This window comes from Anoplophora glabripennis, unplaced genomic scaffold (assembly GCF_000390285.2).
Source record: "Anoplophora glabripennis isolate ALB-LARVAE unplaced genomic scaffold, Agla_2.0 scaffold47, whole genome shotgun sequence".
Classification (NCBI taxonomy): Eukaryota; Metazoa; Arthropoda; class Insecta; order Coleoptera; family Cerambycidae; genus Anoplophora; species Anoplophora glabripennis.
The window spans coordinates 1408430-1430726 of NW_019416342.1; the positions used below are offsets into that span (position 1 = coordinate 1408430).

Sequence of the window (22297 nt, forward strand, 5' to 3'; positions counted from 1 at the left end):
CATTTTAGCATATGTATAACATTCGGTGTTATTTAGATACACCCTGTAGAGAAAGCCAAATTACAGGAAAACGTAAAGAGGAAATAGAAAACCGCAAGAGGGAATCGCAATAGCACGATGACAATAAGTATTTCACATAAAATTTCATCTAGATAAATCTGTTGCTCCAAGGGCTGTGACGTCATTGATATAATGTTTTCCCAATTTCATAAATATTTTTTGCATCGTGTGAATGTTCTCTTTTATGCAAAAAATGTAGCGATATCTCTTCTCCGATACGTACAAAGAAACTACTCACTAACACGTCAAATATGTGCTGATATGGTCAGCATTGATGACGTTTTCATTATTTTTGTGGAAATTTCCTACATTTAACAAAAAAAAAATTACTCAATGAATATGTAGATATGATTCTGATTTTCGAGAAATCTCGATAAAATCCGTAATTAGCAGATTGGCTATATACCTAGAGAAAGATTTATGTCTGGTTCGATCAAGTCTGCTACTGACAACAAGATATTTTCAACGTTTGCATTATTGACATAAATCATTTGTCTCTGTAAAGCTCTATTGCTTTATAGAGACCCAAACTTCCCAAAGAATCTTAATTTAAATTCTTTATACGTATCATCTTATACAGGCTGTTTCAGAAAGACCTCCCGTAGACACAGGGGGTGATAGTACGACAAAAAATAAGAATTTTTTGTCTTTTGAACTATATGTCTCTCTCCCTTTGTTCTCGAGATACATAGCGACAAAATAAAATTTTTTAAATAGAATTTTTACGAAAATTTCCAAATGGTTCGAAATATTTTTATGAAATTTGGTATTCCCGGGTTTTTAAGGATGCCAAATACGCTGGTCTAATTATTTTTTGAAATTTCATAGAGGGCGCTAGTTATACTACACTCCTATTACATTTTAAGTTCTAATTTTTTTAAGGTTCGGTTTTTTAACATTCGGGCTTCAATTTCTAATGTACAATTTAATTTTCTAAATATACATAACGTACTCTTGTTAGAACTTCCAAATGAGGACGGTTTTCCAGAAAAATACTTTTAATTAAACTCTTGCAATATTACGGTGTATAAAATAAGTGACTTTTCTCGAAGTAGGCTTATGTCAAAATTTATTGATAGATGTCTCAACGCATACATTCTTAAACTCTAATTAACCTTATATCAAAATTTTAGTAATTGTTAGTGACTGTAGTTAGTAATGACTAATTACGATCACTAAAATTTTGATAGAAAGTTAATTAGAGATATTACTAAGAATGTATGCGACATCCATCAATAAGTTTTGACATAAGCCTACTTTGAGAAAAGTCACTTATTTTATACACCGTAATATTCTAAGAGTTTAATTAAAAGCCGTTTTTCTCGAAAACCGTCCACATTAGGAAGTTCTAACAAGAGTACATTATATTCAGAAAATAAAATTGTACATTAAAAATTGAAGCCTGAATGGTAAAAAATCTAACTTTAAAAAAATTAGAACTTAAAATATAATAGGAATGTAGCATAACTAGCGCCCTCTGTGAACTATCCAAAAAATAATTAGACCAGCGTATTTGGCATCCTTAAAAACTCCGGAATACCAAATTTCATAAACATATTCCGCACCGTTTGGAAATTTTCGTAAAAATCTATAACTCGAAAACAAGAGGAGATAGACATATAGTTCATAAGACAAAAAAATTCTTGTTTTTTGTCGTATTTACGGGAGGTCTTTCTGAAACAGCCTGTATATTTCCAGAGAAAATTAATAAAAGTTGTTGACAATAGAGAGGGTTTTCACACGAAGGAAAAAATTGTTTATAATTAAGATCCCCGCTTGCGGTTTCCTATTTGCTCCTTCCGTTGTCCTGTAATGGCGCCCAACCATTAGTTCTAGCACACCCTGTACATATAAGAGTATCTATGTTTGTTCTTGTATTACTTTTATTGTTTTTTTGTTTGTTGTAATAAACGCTATTGAAATAAGAAAATAAATTGAACACACCTATGAGGGTGATGGAGATGCCGTCGCCCTTCTTCTTGGGGAGCGAGGGAGGCGCCCCGTCTAGGTCGCTGCAGGTGCCCGAGTCCGGGGTGTCGCTGAACGGCGAGATCTGCCCGCTGGACTTCACCCCACAACTGTAAGTCCCGAAACAGAAGAAAGAACCGGACGTCTCGGACATGGTGTGGTTCTCGATCATTTCCGAGTCAGAGTTCACGCTGATCCGAACACACGGCGCCACATCACAAACAACACTGTCCGTCTGTCTGTCCCTGACGGCGACGGCGTCGCCATTCTGGGAGACCGCGTCGCTCCGGTCCGTGGCGCTCTTGGGGTTGATCAGGATCTTCACCACGTGATTCTTCTGCTGGTGGCCGGGCTCTTCCGAGAAACTGTTAGAATGGTGGCGCACCACAAGAGATCCCGATGCAACGGATCTCGCGGGTACCGTTGGAGGCGAACCCGTCGGAGGTGGGGCGCAGGCCAGAAATTTTGCTCTCGAAGGCAGCGTCGATGCAGCTACGGTAGTTGCTTCCATTCTACCAAGTTACCTGGAAATTATGTTACTTTATAACTCCTTTCTAATGTTAATCGGCGTGAATGTTGTTTATGTCCGAATAAAACGCAGGCATGTTTAATATTACTGCGAATTTTCGGTTGATGGAAGCGAGAATATTTGCCCTGTCGCGGCAATTGCTTATTTAGACTTATATCTGTCCCAAATTGTATTTATAGCTTTAATATTGTGTACAGGCTGGTCCATTTTCGGTGGGATTTCAGGGTATTTCAAAAACTACTAAAGATATGATAAATCTGACACCACGCTCTCGAGTTCGATTTTCATAGCAAACTCAACTATTAAATCAGAAAGTTGCTATCTTCATTTGTTTCTGAGTTACAGGGCTTTTCTCGTTATTGTGACACTTTTGAATATGTCTGTGTCTCAGCAATAATATAGAGTTAAAGAGAAAACTGCTCAAGACTAATTCTTTGGTGTAGAATGGAATGCCGGTATTAGATTTTTAGTAGGTCTTAAGATTCCAGAGTTATGATCCAAAGTTATATTTTTTTAAATGGAAATCGTAGCTGGTCATGACCTAAAAAAAATGGTGATTTTTTTTGCTTTTCAGCAATATGTCACTTGCTATAGTTATTTTTACAAACACAGAAGATACGGGGTGTTTTATATTTGTATTTAACTTTGAGTCATAACTCCGAAATCTTAAGATCTACTAAAAATCTAATACTAGCATTCAATTCTACGCCAAAGAATTAGTCTTGGGCAGTTTTCACTTTAACTCTAACTTATTTAACAGCTGAGATACAGACATCAAAAATGTGACAATAACAAGAAACGCCCTGCAACTCAGAAACAAATGAAGATAGTAAATTTCTGATTTGACAGTCGAGTTTGCCATGAAAATCGAGCTCGAGAACGTCGTGTCAGATTTATCATATCTTTAGTAGTTTCTGAAATACCCTGAATTCCCATCGAAAATGGACCAGCCTATACATTACAGCGAATATCGTTATATTTTTATTAGATAATTCTTAGAATTCATTGAACTCATAACCATACACTGTCGTGGTTTTATATCATCTTTTAATTCAATTTGGTTTTATGCAGGTGGATCCAAGCTAAAGTCGATTTACATATATTTACATATAAGTGGCATGATGTGGGTGTTAAGAGAAAAATATTTTAACACTGATGGCCTTGTCAAAGACATTAACTATATTTTTGTCATTGTGTAAATGTGAGATGTCATATTTTATTTCTTTCTAAGTTAGAAACTACAAATATACAATTTCAGATGGACTTTTTTTATTCTAACCGGTTATTCAGTTAAGTTTTTTGAATCGGAATATTGGAGAATAGTTAGAATGTACTGGTAAATACATATATTAAAGTTGAAGTATTTCCAATTAAATTGGAGACGAACATTGTGTATATCTACGATCGACCAACTTCCCAATATTTGAAATCAATTTCTTTATAAAACAAATAACGTTATATAGTAATCTAACAACCGATTTATTTTGTTATCATAGATGAAATTTTTGTATAATTGATTCAATGATAAACCGGTCTACCTAGTATTCTTCCACTGGCAAATTTATTGGTCACAATTTAATCAAACATAGTAACTGATAACAGAGATGTATTTTCAACGGTTTTGTTCCATTGCATTCCATTGTTTTTCAACTGTGATATCATGACCTTTATTTTTTACATATAATTTGATAGAGCGTACGTAAGTGGGAGCTGTTACCTATCTTTTAGAAATTATGGAGAAGTTTTACCCAGAAAACTTTTTTGTGATTAGAGATCTCAGTTTCGAAAATTTTTCTCACCCCGTAGACCGAAGAAAGCGATGAAATGGATTGACCGGGAGGGTCTCCAGACTTAACGTCACTCGATTATTTTTTTGGAATATTCAAAACCTAGAGATTACCTGCACTTTTTAGATGACATAAGAAGATGTAAAAGATGCTATTAAAATCTTATTCAGTTAGTTTGTTTTTCTTATACTGTTACTTACTGAGGTACCTGCATTTTATCACAAAAAAAAAAAAAGATTTTTAAACAGTAGATAACTTATAGTGTTACTATTTTCGAAAAAATATCAAGAGGTTGAAGCTCTTCAAATCCAATTGAACACAAAATTAAAAAGACAATTGAAATCAATCAATCTGCATTTATGTTTTGCTCAAAACTTATTTGTTTTTATTTTGCATTCAAAATTAATTATTTCTGTTACACACTGTATAATTTCATTTGTACTGTTCATTATCATGCTATTTTTTTTCTTTCTATAAACATTTTTCCTGGTAAAGCAAGCCAGTTGATACATATGTATAAGTTTCATTATAATAAGAAAACTGTTTATAAACTACTAAATATGCATAGTTTGACTTAATTACACGAAAACTAGAAACAACGCTCTCTTTTAATACCGCTTACTGTTTTATTAATTCACCTCTATAGCAGTGTGGGAGTATGAACGAACAGTACCCAATTACATCTGTCCTACTCGATCGGGAATTGAACTCAAGCCATATGCTCAGCGGGCCACCAAACGATTGCACTAAACTTAATCTCCTTTAAACTTTCAGTGTTATTTTTATAAGTCGTTCTTATCAACTTACTTACATTATTTATATTGAGTTATAGCTACACGATGCAAATTTTCAACGACGCTTTAGTACTAGTAACAATATTCTCATACTATACTGTTGTACTGGAAACATGCTAAGAATCGTTTGTATTGAACGAACGTCTTTTACTGTGTGAAGATGTTCGTCTTCACACAGTAAACGACATTTCTCACAATAGGTAGCGCCTTTCTCACATGTAATTTCTTAACTTTTCCTTTGTGAAGAAATTGAACGGTATACATTTCGCAGAAGCACATGTTCTGACTATTTTTCTTAAGTAATAAGGTTTCATGCTTCGTGTGTAAGGATAACAAAAAAATCTACGCAAGTAAAAGTTTTTTAAATGAATATTAGTTTGGAAAATCGACGAAAGATGCTTATGACAAATCCGGAATAAATATAAAATGACATTGTTTTCAAAGAGATATTTTTAAAATTTATTTGATCAAAGCTTTTAATCAGCTAATCAAGAATTATTTAAGATACAGACATGAATATTAATAGAGTATATTTCGCATAGACAGCACTTAATGCGCAACCGCGAACAGAGCGGAACATCATCAACCATTACTGTGCTTGCATAGTGTAAGATGCAAATGTGCATTGTTATGGATGAAATGGATAGCTTTTTATCCGACTAAGGTTTAGAAAACCTCACTGCAATTTAACTGACATATTAAGGCAACAAACATTTGTTTATTATTTATTTGTTCATGCATGCTAATCATACACCACAAAGTTGATTTTTTCCTTAAATTTGGTGCTCAACTATTTATTGGGGCGTAGAATAATCTTTTGAATGAAAACTCGTGTTTTTCCTCAAAAATGCACCATTGCAGGCCATAGGTTCGCAGCAAAAGGAAACCAATAGTTGTCAAATGATGACCTTTCAGGGCCACACCCATAAAAAAACAATCCCAGTTAGTTCCACCAGCCTACTTGCATTTAAGGGAGCGTTAACACGAAAAACCAGACACACCGTATATCTGTAATCTACTATGAAGGAACAGCTCGGTACCAAATCTGCATCTTCGGTAGTAATAACTGATCAAAAATTGTGTTACACATTCAAATGTTGAAAGATCGTAAAGCGCTTAGAAAACATTTTAAGAAAAAATGTGTTTTGTTTATTTTGCTGAAGGGAATCAGTACTGGAAATTTGTGGCAATGTCGCTGCCGTATCTTGTATTATAGGAGACTATATTTTGCTTCAGCAAGTGTCAACCTCTTCTGCAAACATTTAGTCTTGGTGAAACCTGTGCGACAAAACGTTAAAGCCATTGCGAATATAAAAGACCTGTTTTAAAAGTTGCTTATGTTTCGATTCAGGAAATGACGGTGCTCTTGTTTATTTTTCTGGAAACTTTCACTGCAGATTATTTGAAAACCGTAGTTTGGAGCTGCCTGTAACAGCTAATACCCCATTATTATAAAAATACAAAAAGTAAATATTAAAGCGTAATTAAAAACAATACCAGGTTTAGTGAAAGTGAAGTAAATGTAACTTAAAAGTCAAATAATACACAGGCGAAATGCACTATTCGTATTCAAATCCTCAAATTTAGGAAATTGCGAAAAATCGATAATACGGAATTCATTTTGCATCTAGAAGTAATTGTGTTATTTTTTCATTCAGCTATATATTCTTACCACATTCAACAGAAAAATAAGTGAAATTATTTTAAAATATTTAAGTGTTCAAATAAATAACACGTGATGTTAATAGATTTAGTCACTTTATTTTATTTTCTTATATGACAGATAATATGCAAAATACATTTATAATTTTATAACATTGTAAAGGAGGCTACTTAATTCGAAAGTCAAATAAATCTGATTGTGAGTAGGTATCGATGTTTTACACGTTTTTGAACAAAGAGTTTGACACTTTTTGCAAGGATGTTTACTTATAATTAAAGATAAGGCAAAAAATCTTATCCCAACCTAAACTTTAAAGCAAACAAAATGTTATTCTAAAAAATGTTTTATTTTATAACAATGCAATGGATAATAATTATTCGCAACCCGTTTAAAGTTAATAGTCACATTTTTTAGAATACTGTTACACTTTTTTGCGTGCATTCTAAGATAACTATTTAAATTTTAATATAAACGGAAAACCGTGAAAAATTGGTACACTTTTTCGCATACGAAGAATCTTCGGAATGCTCCTCAGTTTTTAAGATAAATGCAATCAGTGTGAAGGCTCAATAGGTACCGTTGCATCCGATAGTAGACAGAAATAAATTGTATTGTTTCAGCATCAGCAAAGATAAAGCACTCAAATTAAAAATATCCTTTCTACGTACCTAATTGGTAGTCTTACCCTATTTTATGCAATAATTTTCAATAATATTTGTAATATAGATATCGCTAATCATATAAGTTGCGTAAGTTTTGGAAAATATACAAGTGGCATGTGACAAATGCATAAATGTTTCCTACCAAGACCACAAAATTTTTAATATTTTATTTAAAAATTACAATAAGAGGCACTGCAATAATATCGACAAACTAAGTAGTTGAGAACAGTGTGTTCAAAAAGAAATAAATAGTTGCGGAAATAACTACAAATATAGCTGTGCATAGTATGACAAAAAAAATTAATGGTGTAGTTATAATTTATTTAGTTCAATTTTTTCTGAGAAGCCACAAAAAATAGAAATTTCCCGAATACGGTCCTGGAATTTTACAGTACTGTCTTCAGGAATCTATTGACCTTCATTTGTGTGTGGTGTATACCAAAAATAATTGAATTCCAACAAATGGTTCCAAAACTAAAACCAAAATAAGTTTTAGAGAAAATTCAAAAATCTCCCTATATTTTCACAAATACTGATCCAAGACTTTTTAAGTAGTCATTCCTTCATACTCGTCTAACAATAAGTTGTGCCATTACGGGATGCACATTCCTTATAAAAATACATATAAAATGAAGTTAATAAATAGCATAATTTATTTTTTTTTTTATGATTCATTGCAATTTCTCGAAATTATATTACTCGTAAAATGGAATAAGATGCAATTTACTGGAATTTAAGAGTGATAATTTTCATAACATTTACATTGGCATTCTGTAATACTTTTTAACTTACTTAGTTGACAGTTTTGTTTATGTCTTTTATAATTGTGGTTTTTATCATTTATGTCCTTTAACCTATGTAAAACTTTTGGTTGTAAGCATCAATAAATTTTCTTATTTACGTACATACCAACAACTGCCAATAGTACCCGATTCATGGCAAATCTTAGAATCGATTGTTTTTGTTTTTGCCTTTACAGTTGCTAGAAAAAGAGTACTAATGCAAACGCTACTTGATATGGTGTAGAAATTCTTGATTAGATAGTTCGTACTTCTGTTTCTTTGCCCAAAATTGTTTGAAGACATCTGTATATCCTCTTAATATTCGATATAACTGTGACATCATCCATATTTTGGACAACGAAACTTTTTATAACGTATATTAAGAGAACTATCAATATACGCCACAAAACTGGGAGAGTCCCACATATAAAATTATGAATGGCGCCATAAATTTATCAGGTATTGCAAAGATCAATCGAAAACGTGCTAAAAAGTTGTAAATTTACTAACAAATTGAAAAAACTTATGCAAATTTTATTTTACTTTATTGACGCAAATAAGTAATGAATTATAAAAATAAAAAATATTTAATAATGTAATTAATTGCTTCTACTGAATGAAAATTGATAAGGAAAAACAATCAGTAAATACATGAGTATCTACATGTAGGTACCTAAAATTATTGTGTAAACTTTATATAACATTTTCAAGAATTATATAATATAAAAAATTACCAAGACAACTTCACTTTCGAGCATATTCACAAGATCAACCACGACTCCATATCCTTTTTACTGGCATCACGAATTTCTACAGAAAGAAAGCAGTAGTTGTTGGCCAAACAGTGTCACTTTGCTGCATAATGTAAATATTTTCACTTTTCCGTTTCCCAATTAGATTACTAGAAAAATACCACTTTTAAGGAATAATTCTCGCGACATACTGCCAAATTCGATAAACTACTATTTATAACTGATAAAGAGCCATCGAGTCATAACAATAATAAATAGATAAAACAAAAATCATTTCTGAACGATTACTGATTAAAAAAAAACAATAGCTTAAGATCGGATTATCGTATCATATCTTTATTGTTTATTTTTTAATTATATCTTTTAATCCAATCGAAATTGTTCCTAATTCTAATTATATGGTGCTCATTACTAGATTTATTTAATCAGTAATCGACGTGCACACTTAAATGTCTTAAAAAGAAGAATCAGGGACTTTTTATTAAAATTTTAAAATTGCAAAAAAAATGTAGTGCCTTCGTTAGTTTTATTATGCTTAAAAGTTAAAGTTTATTGAAGGAATATTTATTATCAGCAAAATCCAATAGTCTAAAGTTTTATAGAGATAATAACATTTAGTTTGCAGAGGATTCCATGTTTTAAGTGTTGGTGAGATCTAACCTTCAAAGTACATTATATTAGTCCGGTCAAAATAGACATTTNTAAAGTTTATTGAAGGAATATTTATTATCAGCAAAATCCAATAGTCTAAAGTTTTATAGAGATAATAACATTTAGTTTGCAGAGGATTCCATGTTTTAAGTGTTGGTGAGATCTAACCTTCAAAGTACGTTATATTAGTCCGGTCAAAATAGAGATTTCAAATAACGAAAATTCCGACAGAGCTAAATTTTGGTGGAGACCTTAGGTATACCATTAGAAATAAAGTGTCAAAAGTCCCCATGGATCCCATGTGTGCTAAAAAAGTTATTTGGAGTCAAATGTCAAAATTTGAGGTTTTTTGGATTTTTTTCGAAAACGGTAAGTTTTCTATAAAAATGGTCCTTATATTTTTTTTTCTAAGAATCACCATTCCTGAGATCGCGATTCTAATATTTGAAGGAGTAACTTTCTACATGATATGCACACATTTCCACACCACCTGTGAGGTAGTGTACTTTGACGCGTTTTTTTAAACGTGATTTCCCCGGTAGGCCTACTCCACGAACTGTTATGACGGAATTTTCAGGGACAATACTTTAACTGCATGATGATTATTGATATTGGTTATTGACTAACTGTAGTTCTGATTTCTTTTGATATTTTAGTCTGATTCATCCTCTTCAAAGTCGACTTCAACAGTCATGTCTTCTTCGATTTCTTCTTCTTCCTCATCTTCTTGCTCTTCATCGAAATCACATGAATCTTCGTCTGTTGTATTCAATTGGACATTTGAGCAAGACTGACTTTGGCAATTAGTACACGCTGGAGAACACAGTAGCCCTACTCTTCTAAAGCCACATTTAGCACTACAACCTTTTTTGCAATTGCAAAAAATAGTGTTTAGGAGTTTTTCCGGAGCAGGTGGGAGTAAAGTTTGAATCGGTTCCAAAGTACCTATTATCTGTTAATTTTCAACCCCAGTCTTCTGGGTTCAGTTGATTGCCTAGCCATGTCTGAACTTGATAGTATATTCATACAAGTGTTGATTAGCAGAAGCCGATGTTGGAGGAAGTATTCAAGGCCATGCTGGTAGAGGGGATCGACTAAGGGACTGAGTGAATATTCCAGAATAGTATAGTTTATATATATATAAGAGAGACAAATAGGCATTTTTACTTGTATTAAGTGCCTGACTATGTATATATGTGGCATATATTATGTGCATATCATGTAGAACGTGACTCCTTCAACTTTTAGAATCGCGATATCTCAGGAATGGTGATTCTTAGAAAAAAATGTATAAGAACCATTATAGATAATTTTAAGATCCATAATTTTTGTCAGAGCTACTTTTTTGATAAAACTTACCGTTTTCGAAGAAAATCCCAAAATCCTCAAATTTTTACTTTTGACCCCGAATAACTTTTTTAGCACACATGGGATCGATGGGGACTTTTGAAACTTTATTTCTAATGGTGTACCCAAGGTCTCCCCCAAAATTTAGCTGTCGGAATTTTCGTTATTTGACCACTATTTTTATGACTAATTTGACCGGACTATATCTCACCCACACTCGCAATTGATCTAGGTACGGTGATTCTGTTGACGAATGATTTTAGCTGTTTAATAGATATTGTAAGTGCACTCTCATGTAATCCTCAGAGNCTGTCGGAATTTTCGTTATTTGACCACTATTTTTATGACTAATTTGACCGGACTATATCTCACCCACACTCGCAATTGATCTAGGTACGGTGATTCTGTTGACGAATGATTTTAGCTGTTTAATAGATATTGTAAGTGCACTCTCATGTAATCCTCAGAGTATTGTTTATTGCAATATAATGAGGTATTTAAAAAATATATCTACTTTTGTTACTACACTCGTACTATACATTTCAACGTCGTTTTAAATCATTCTTCTATTCTAGAATATTTCTCATAAATAAAATAAATCAAATATTGACCCGCTCTTTTAGTTAGCTGCCTCGAGTTCACTACACCGAATTTTTTATCTTTAGTATCAAATATTTTTATAAAACGTTACTGGTATTTATTTTATGATAAATTTGATAAAATCAAATTAACAAAACCATTTTCTTTACGCTTGCAGTAATAGTAAACCAAGCGTATAAAACTATTCAGGATAAAATAATTTTTAATTATATAACGCAGTTTAAGTACCTTGCAACTGAATTCCATGATTATTACTTATAAGTCTACAATTTTTATAGAAACAAACAGAAAAGTCATCATCCTTTATAACTTTTTTTCAGGTTATATTAGCATGACTCTTCAGGTAATTCCAAGTATTTCTTTAAGTTTTCAAGGACGTCACCTTTTCTACTGAAAGATGATCAGGTTTTAAACATTCGGCGCTCTATCCGCTTTGTGTAGCGTTTTAGCGACTTATTTTTATTCGCAGATCAGAATTTTGTTCCTTTTTCTTTCTTAAAAAAGAAAACCACAAACCAGTTCAAAATCTAGAGTCTTGGTTTTGTGTTATACACTGGTCAGAATCAATTTAAGCTGTTGTAATTTATATTTTAAAAATAGCACGCAAACATTAGTTCCAATAAAAATTGATTAAAAAATAATTCGTAAAGAATTGTTTTTGCAAATTCAAATAAGTTTCAAAATGAAATTTGATGTTAATATCGTTGTTCAAAAGTAACCTCTTTTAGGGTGTGTATGCATTCTATTAAAAAAGTATCATTTAAAAATTCCGCGTAAAGTAGATTTAAATTTCTTTTTGACAGAAAGTTGGTAGCATTGTACTCTACTTTGACGTTAAGTTTGAGCACGATCTATCTAGTAGTTTGCGTAAAATTAGTTGTTAATTTTGTTAGTCTATCTAAAGTGTATTCCGAAATTTTTGCTATGGATAATGTTATTGAATGAATTGAATGTTATTGCCTAAAATTTTGTGCGACCAACGGAATTTCTTGTGCTGAATCATTGAAAAGTTAAAATGTTGAAAACCATACAGGTCGTGCAAAGCATTCAAACATGGTCGATAAGTGATTGATGACTTTGCACATTCTAGTTGTCCTTCAACGTTTTAACTGAAGAAAATTTGGATAAACTGAAGAAAATGAGGCTTGCACAGCAACATTATAATTTGGGATAGCTGGCATATAAACCAAACATATCTCACGAATCAGTTCGCGGATATGAAACTCGTCGCTGTTCGGCTGGTTCCAAAAGAACTGAATTTTCTTCAACAAGATCATCGAAAACTTGTTGCTGAAGACATGCTTGAACGACCTAGTTCGGTCTTTACATTTATGTAAAGCATCATAACGGTTAACGAGACATGGGTTAACGACGAACCAACAAGCTTTGGAATATCGCTTTTCTAATGAGCTGAAACCAAAAAAACCACGTCAAAGTCGATCAGAAATCAAAGTCATGCTGACTGTTTTCTTTGACTTTGACCCAAAATCCCTTTTGGATGGAGAAACAGTGAACAACAAATATTATCTGGTCATTATGAGGCGTTAGAAAGAGAGTATCCACTGCAAAAAAATTATGGCAGGACAAATCTTGGACTTTGCACCACTATAATGCACCATCACACAAAGCGATCATTGTGAATGAATTTTTGACCAGAAACTCAACGAATGTCATCGAGCAGCCACTCTATTCGCCGGATATGACCCCTGCTGACTTTTTCCTCTCCCCCAGTGCGTTTAAAAAGTGATTTTACGATTGGATTGTTCGTTGAAGACTACTTTGAAGGAAATAAAATAAATTTTGAAGATTAATTGAATATATTGTGTTTTATTGACAAATTCCGGACACTTTTATGACATAATGTATTAATTCAATGTTTCTTGGCCACTGTTATGTTAAACGAAATAAAAATCCCTCCTTTTGTTTAACTTTAAGGATTTTGGTGAAAATAATAATGAGTACAAATATGTAGTTACATTCTTTTAGTTAAAAACTATAATGTTCCATATGGCACCATATAACTAAAAATTTCACTAGCGTCAGTTCACAATAAAGACTAATAAAGTGTGTAATTAATTTCTAGAATATTATATTACTTTATAATTCTTTATATTAGTTTAATGCTTAATCCACTGAATGATTTTTTGCAACAGACGGTGAAGATATTGCCTCCGAGGAATAGAAAGACAGAATTGAAATACGAATATGAAGACTAATTGAACAGCTGTTTCTCGGCTTCTCCAACGGACTTCCAGTTAACTGACCTAAAGGTCACTTCAGCCAAACGAACTGATTCTGCTTTTACTCAAATATTCTTAAAATGTGCAACACAACTTTTATGGCCCACGTCAAGAAAATCACTTTTATATCAAGTTAAAAGATATGCTATTAAAAATTAAAAATTATTTTTAAGTACTGACAATAATAAAGATTTGGCAAAGAATCTTATATTAATTTATTAAGTTATGTTTCTTTTTTAATGAAATGTCCTGTATAAAACTGCATATACAATTATTAAAACAATATAAACTAAGTATAAATTATTTCCAGATAGTAATAAAAACAATATAGTTATGAGAATACGTCATGGTTTAAATCGATTTGTAGTGTATTATTATCGACACCATTTTCCTCCGCATATCTAACTGTAAATTATAATTATAAATTTAAATTCCAAACTAAACTTATTCACGTTGTTCTTGTTTTCACTACACGGACAATAGAAATTCTGCTGTCACAATTTTAAAACTTAACATGACAAAGCAATATTTGGCAAACGTAGCGCCACAAAGGCCGCTTGAATTTAATCTAGATAAAGAAGTTCCCATCGGGTCGCAAAGAGTTAACTCTTGCTGCACGATTCAAGATATTTAACTTCTTTCATCATCACTATATCTTTCGATATGGCGAGGATGGTAACAGCAAGAGTCACATGCGACTGCATGTTTTTATTGTTATTTAAGTGACGCAAAACCAGCCTTTCCAAAACGGCTGCTTCTTTAATAAAATGTTCTGCGGTTTGAGGTTTGTAGAATAAATCTGTGCAATAATTTTTTTGTGTAGATGTGACAAATCCAGAATACTTTTAAAAAATGTTGCCTGTAAGGAAAAATTGAAATAGGTGTATCAACAATGTAACGTTTTCTTATATACAGAGGTTTTGAATAAGGTTTCATAAAGAGTGACCGCAAAAACAGCATATTTTTAGCCTATTTTCTGACCCTTGCCAGAGACCTTAAAAAAAATTACTTGAAAAATCTAGGAAAAAGTACTAGGATATTCTAAATTATTAAAAATTCAAATTGTGTACTTCTCACTAGTATCTATAAGAAAACCACCCCTGTAACGAAGGGGTGAACTACCCCCGACGTGATAACATACGAAAATATCATAGCGATATAAAAAAACTGTCGAATATTTTATAATAGATCTTACTTTTCCGATCAGAAAGATTAAGCTGACTTGACCTAATTATTCCAAAATTTTTTTTATAAAAATCCCTCATAGAGGGTGAAATCCCCTAAACATAAAAAAAATCAAAAAATATTTAGGGGATGATTTAAGCCCCTTAGCGAATTTAAGGGTGGACTTACAACTATATCACGCCCTTATTAATCATGAAAATAAATTATTTCCTACTTGTAAGATTTCATTTTATAGAAAAAATACAATAAGAATTGCTTTTATTCTATTGATATTATTCATACATTTCAGTTTTACGTCATCATATCAACCCCTAATTAGGGGCGATTTTCGACATTTTTCGAAAAACTAAAAAATATGCTCATCTTGATTTTTCATTACCAATAATTTGACATTGCAGAATATTTTTGGGATTTTTTTAAGGTCTCTGGCAAAGGTGAGAAAATAGGTTAACTTTGCGCTCACTCTTTAGCGGTGACAGACCATCAAATAAGTCAACTTAGACATATTTAGACCCTCAAAACTTATTTGTACCAAATTTAATTTTTTTTAAAGATACTGCCATAATTTGATGTAAAAAATGAGTCTTCGACACCCTGCATATCAAAATCAAAAGATAATAGACCATGGTTCATAGGAAAAACCCGTTGATGTTCTATGAACCCCTGAATTTACGCCCCTTTTTTCAAAACACCCTGTATACATGGAAATAATAACATTTCCGCTACGACGATTTTATATTTCAAAGTGCAAATCGCTTTATTGTGATAAGTACGTACAAATCGCAAAAGGAATTTACTTTTCACGATAACATTTCTCTTTATTTGCATGCGCTGCCGCCGTTTCCAACGAAAAGTACGAGGAATATATAATGTTACTCACTTTCTTGCTTCATAAGACAGAAATAAATGTACATTGTCATTTCCTGCAAAGGAGTCCATAGCCCAAATAAAAAATTTACCCGTATCGGTAAATTTTGTTTACGCGGAAGACATGGATTTTCTATTTTTAACTTGGAAGTGGATGACGTACGACGACAATTTCCTGCTGCTAAAAATTTAGGTCTCAACCTACATAAGTCGGCCAACACGGACTTCGAGCTTTACGAGTTTCCTCTAATTGTGATTCACATGCGCTAAGAGTAGTTGCTTTAATGTATAAAAAATGGTGGACATACCAGCATGAAGTGAGAAATAAAGTACCTGCGTAGTACATTTATTTAGGAAATTAGAGCATAATGTTGTCTCACGGGAACCGATTGTCGATTGAAAAAAATGCATTTGCGGTAATGAAATCTTTGTAGAATATTTTTGTCCTAGATGCTTATTTCGGAGTATCCGTAAAATAGAAATACTTTATACGGAATACTTTTTATTTGTTAATGTCATCGCTATTTCATAACATACGATTTTAAGACAAAAAGTTCTTATAAATATTGGTCCGCAGATGATTCGTCTTCAAGATACAGGATGTTAAACATTTGTTGTTTCGTAAGTATCCTAAATACCCTTTACCCAATTTTGTTGTAATTTGGCAGTGTTATTTCTAGTGTTAAGGGGTTAAATTAACCCTAGCTCGATTAGATTTATTAAATCCAGTGGCGTCCCGAGCGGTACCTTAACGAATATTTTTGACAAAAAAAAATGTACGGCACTGAGCAACTAAAAATACAGCTTTTTGGTATCTTGAACGATTTTCGTATCTTGATTAATTTTGGTAGAAAAAAAATAAAATCCACTTAATTGCATATGCCTGGACCACACAGGAAACATGGGGAAATGTTTCTTTTGGATATTATAATTTTTTTATAATATTTTATAACATGTAACATCTAAATAGCATACAGTACAAATGTATAAACGGCAAACCCAGTAATCTCACACACATGTGCGAGAGAGATAGAGCTAGTGCAGGCTTATGCTTCGTGCACAGAACAGTGTAGCGCGCTACTTCAACTTTAATTCAACCAATACTAGATTTCTTACCCCTTTTTTCTGTTGGGCCGTATTCCTGTTTGAAGTTAAAATGATTTTAACTACATTTGTGTGGTGGCTACACTGAAAGTATGGTTAAGTTAAAAATTTTAAAAAATTATTGATTAGGTTTTGAATTATATTTAGATGAATTGCAGAAGGGACAGCCGACGAATTTCTGATCTACAAAGACTTAAAACATTAAAAATGTGTAAATATATCAATTCTGAGTAAAACTACACTTATGATATTAAGAATTCTTTATCTTAACTCAAACTGAATTAAATTTAATTTCTCTTCTTTTAACAATACATATTTGTACCAGTAATTTTAATAATAATTATTAATGAATAAGAGCATAAGCACTATTTGTTTATATGGAATTTCTGTACAAATTGGAGGTATTAACGGGGGAATGTAATAATTAGAAATTTAAAGTTAAAGATATTTCATTATACATATTTAAAAAATACTCAGTTATAATTAATTTTCCAAATAGTTTTTATAATACAGTCTTTATGTATTTCTTCATTTATTTTCCTCATATCGTAAGATCGATCAGTTAAAATTGCTGCAAGCTCTTCTGAAGTAAATAGTTACTTTAAATAGTTCATAATATATCTTGCTTTGCAAACTATATCGATGATTTTTCAACATATTATTTAAAGAGAAGTTTTGCTGAAGCTTATTATAAGCACAATTCCGTTGAAACTGTTTATTTATATGTATTTGGTTGGATGATAAAAAGTATTTTGAAGAGTGACACATTTAAGGGGGCAAAATTTTGACATTGACATTGACCTAAAAATTCAAAATGATAATTAAGGTGATATCAATTCGTTTCTACCTGTTCTAAGTGATACAAAATATCGAAACTTAAAAAATTAGTCGTGTTCCACGAGCCTGTTAATTGGGAATTTCAAACAGTTTTAACACTTGGTGAAATCGTTTGCTTCAGTAGTATCGTCATTAATTTGTACTAATTACATCCCCTCGTTTTTCTCGAGGTGCTATAGATTACACGTTTAGGTCTGTCGCACACGAGAGAGTTTGACACGAGTCACCGCTCGTCTCGTGCCATCAAAGGTAATCTCGCAAATGCAGCTGGAACTGCGCTTCTTTCCGTGCATACTTCGGATATTTTGTTGTTCGCAAGCATGTTTCATTGCCAATGGTATATGGAATTAGTGAAATCAATTGTTTTCCGCCAATAAATATATTGTATTTCGTTTTCGTGCGTGGCACACCATAAAAAGATTTAATAAGTTCTCACTCAAATTCAAAACGATCAGTTCTTGATTATAAGTAAGTAAACGTGTTTTTTGTCTGACTGCGCGCCGGTATCTGTATGTACACAACTTTGTTTTCCCCCTGCGAAATATTAGCAAAGAATAGAGTGATTTTTACACAATATGTTCATATTCTGGCATATTTTAATTTATCTAATTGTTTTTATAACCTCGTTGCTTTGTTAAAATCTTAAATTCACTCAAAATTCAGTACCAAATTAATTTCACTAATTCACCTTTGAACGTACACTGTTAGTTTTTACTGTACACACATATTCATTAGAAGTCATTTCAATAAAGTTTGTACATCAAGAAACAAAAAAAGTTGAAGTTTGAGGGAAAGGAGATATGCGTTCTTTTTTCGAAATTTTCTCTTGTGATACGACAACCGCTTGTTCCAATGGTAGTCCGAGACCAAATCTAATAACTAGGATTTATTAAAACGCTGCCAGAGTGTAAATGTTCTACTTTTTTTCGATTAATTATGGAATTATTAAGGATAAAAACTGATCACCAGTATCACCACGATTTCAATGAATTGGAATACCTATACAGTTCGATGTTTTTATATCGATTGTGTAATATTTGGATCATTTTTCCTTGGGAATTTTAATAAAACAATGTTAAAACCTTGCATAGGGAGAGGGGGTAGATTTAGTATACAAGTGTGGACCATTTTGGTGATGCATGGTATTGGTATCTTGGAAACTATAAGATAGGAAAATGATTAGATTGGGAAAGTTCTGTTGCTAACTTAATGGCGCTTGCAGACCGGTCCCAGGTTTTTGAGTTATTTTGAAAAAAATATAGGAATTTTGGTGTTTTCGAAAATCGTCTGTAACTTTTTTACTGAGAGGAATTTTAAAATCTGAAAATTTTTTCACAGCAAGTTTTTTCGAAAAATTTCACTGTGTATTTAGATTTTGATTGCGACGTTTCGGGGGCGAGAAACCGTCATCAACTTACTTCTTTCTTATGGGCGCCATATTGAATCTTAAGCTGAGCAAACAGAGCATTCTTTTGGCTTTTGATTGATATAATAGAAATAAAAACAGCCTCAAAAATCAATATGTTGATATTTTTAATAAATCTGGCAACACTGCATAATTTTTCGGAACTATTATAGAATAGTTTCAATTTTTTTAAAAGCTTATCATTCGTCAAAAATATATCTTTGACAAAATTATCTTTATTCTTTACACATAATATTTCAATTTAATGATAGTTCTATAATTTTAAAAATAGATAATCTTACAATTAGATCAGATCCGGAAATAATACTAACACATCCATTTTCTGTTTGTATTTTTCCAATAAAGAATTCAACTATTCAATATTAAACATGTTTGCCTATAAGTAACGCGTAATCACTATTAAATTAAAAATTACGTCATTTTAAATTAAAATGCTCCCGCAGCAGATATGATTAATGTATTTTATAATTGAAGACACGCTATGATTACTTTTTGATTGGAATTTCTTAGGGTTTTGCTCATTTGAACTCTTGGTAATTTTTCACAAAGAAGTAAAAACCAAATCTTTAAGTTACGAAGTTGATCTACAGTGAATAACAATTATTCCTAAATGTAAATAATATACCAAATTATTGTTTGTTGAATCATAACTTGTGTTTTTATAGAACAAATTTATACGTACAGGGTGATTCACAAATAGTGACCAAAAATAAAACCTCACATTCTTTGGTGAATTTTAAGGGGTGTCTTTCCTATAAAGTTTTTATCTAGAACGCTTCCTTAGAAAGCCTTTTTTCGAATAATATAAGAGAGTAGTAATTTGTAGAAAATTGAAAGACGAATCCGAAAATATGGTTTTACCGTAAAGCAGTGGCGTACTATTTTATTTAGAAAAATATGTCACCGATGCCCCGTATATCCGCCACTGGAGCATGTAAATTTTAGGAAAAGCCCTCAGATTTTGGACAATGTTTACATAAATACATGTGCCAGATTCCAAATTATTTCAAATACTAGTTTTTATATTATTTGAAAAAATTTAATTAGGTATATTTTTGAAGTATCTTGGAAGCGTTCTAGATAATAACTTTATAGAAAAGACTCCCCTTAAAATTCACCAAAGAATGCGAGGTTTCACTTTTGGTCACCATTTGTGAATCACCCTGTATATAAGAAAAACTAATGTAGCTGTGATCAGATGGAAAATTACAATGAGAACAATAAGCTACCCAAAACGCACCTCAAAATCCATTCCTTATCTATATTATCAGAATTAATTTTATTCAGTGGACAATACAGATAATCCAAATAGAACCTGATAACCTCAATAATATTGTAAAGTCCTAAGTTAACCCTAGCGAATAAGCTCAAAATAATCCAAATGCTTTTGATTATTGCAAGTATATGATTCAGTAAACAATTATTTCGACTTCAATAGAAGTCATGTCAACGTGAGATCGTACCGTTTTGAAAAGGAAAGAAAAAGTGTTCTCACAGAAAAATAACAGAATTGTGAGAAAATGACCTTTCCTTTAATTTACGTTAATTAATAAACAAGAATAATAATTCAACCAAATCGCTATTGCAATGCCTGAGTATTCCTAAAAAGTGAGATGATACGTTTGTACCGCCACGTACCAGATTTTTATCTCTATTTAGCGCGTTCTTCATTTTTTACTGTTTTTGTGTTACTCAATATTTTTTTAAATAAAACACATGAATTTTTGGAAATTTGCCTTATTCTACTCTTTTGACTGCTTGAAAATAAAAATATAACAGAAAAATTTTGGTGCAATTATCAAACAACAGGTTTTTACTGTGTCTGAATCGGAATAGTAAAAATTTAATTATATTACGAATATAATGGTTAGCAGTGTAAGAGACGAAAAAGCAATGTTGCTTGCACCGGTTTATTAATTGCTGCATAGTTCAAACTGTTCACAGCAAGTATTTTTGCTTCATTTCTAGTTTCACTATCATAAAAAATCAGGGTAAAGTAATTTTATAAAATCTTAAGAGGTAGTAGTTATACACATCCTCAACAAAATCGGTTAAAATATCACCGAACAAGGTTATATCACTTGAAAGTCTTAAGGTGGGCCACATATTTTATAATGTCAATCAAAAAAACGGTGTCTTAGTCTGTAATAAATGTTACGTACTTCTTAGCTTGGATCCTTGTTACCGCTATTTCGACTGCAGACATTTCTAATGGTAAACAATTTAAGCCAGTTTCAAAATAATATCAATACAATTTGGGTTTCGATGACAAGTGCTGGTTAGACGAAATTTGGTTAACGATTTTATCAAAAACGCTGGAGAAAGCTACGACGTGACTTAATTTAGGAACCGGAATAAATTACGGAATTTCTTAAGTCAAAGTTACCTCAGAATTGATTGTATTAAATATCAAGGCGCAGAGAAATATAAAAAATATTGGTGTATTATTGCTTACCTTAAAATATGTATTATTCCAAAGTAATCATGTCCGCTAATGGTTGACATCAAGCGAGATAAAAAATTGAATTCATAACATCTGCCAAACGGCGCGTTCAACTACTTGTAGGGTTTAAATTTGCACAGTCTGTTTAGGATCAAGTCACTATTTCAGTCCACTAAGGTTAGAATAATACATTAATTACTAAACAGAAAAATTCTGGATTCCAGTTTTAACGGTGTATACAGCTAATGACTGAAAGAATTTAGTCAGGTAAACCGTTGATACCACAGCACACATAGAGGTTGGATTTAAAACTATCGGCACCAACGACGTGTTCCACTTGTAGCCTTTGTGAGCGTTGTAATCTCCAAGAGGTGGGTCTTCAGACTGTCTCTGGCTTTCTCAATGACATTGAAGTCTTACACTCTCTCTAATCGTAATAAGGTCTTTTCTATATTGACAAAGTCTAACCCAAATCGAAGTAAGTTATGTACGAGGACGAGAAATTGTTTACCCAGATTTTTTCCCAATAAAAAAGCAGGTGCGACATTTTTTTAATCAGTTTCATAACGTTAATTAAAATTGTTCCAAAATCCAACTGCC

The 22297-nt window shown here is 32.0% G+C and overlaps 1 protein-coding gene across 2 annotated transcripts in view; it reads right to left on the minus strand.

Moving 5' to 3' along the window:
- Window positions 1–22059, minus strand: part of LOC108906486 (glutaredoxin domain-containing cysteine-rich protein CG31559-like) — a 40726-nt gene extending 18667 nt beyond the window's left edge. The window contains exons 1-2 of one of the 2 annotated variants that reach the window (XM_018709760.1): window positions 21710–22059; window positions 2005–2552 (exon numbers count right to left, since the gene is read on the minus strand). In XM_018709760.1, coding sequence (XP_018565276.1) covers window positions 2005–2539 — 535 coding nt within the window. In that variant the 5' untranslated portion in view covers window positions 2540–2552; window positions 21710–22059. Of the gene's footprint in view, window positions 1–2004; window positions 2553–8979; window positions 9182–21709 lie in introns of those variants that run through there. The other variant, XM_018709761.1, reaches the window with a different exon arrangement.
- Between the last annotated feature and the right edge of the window lie 238 nt (window positions 22060–22297).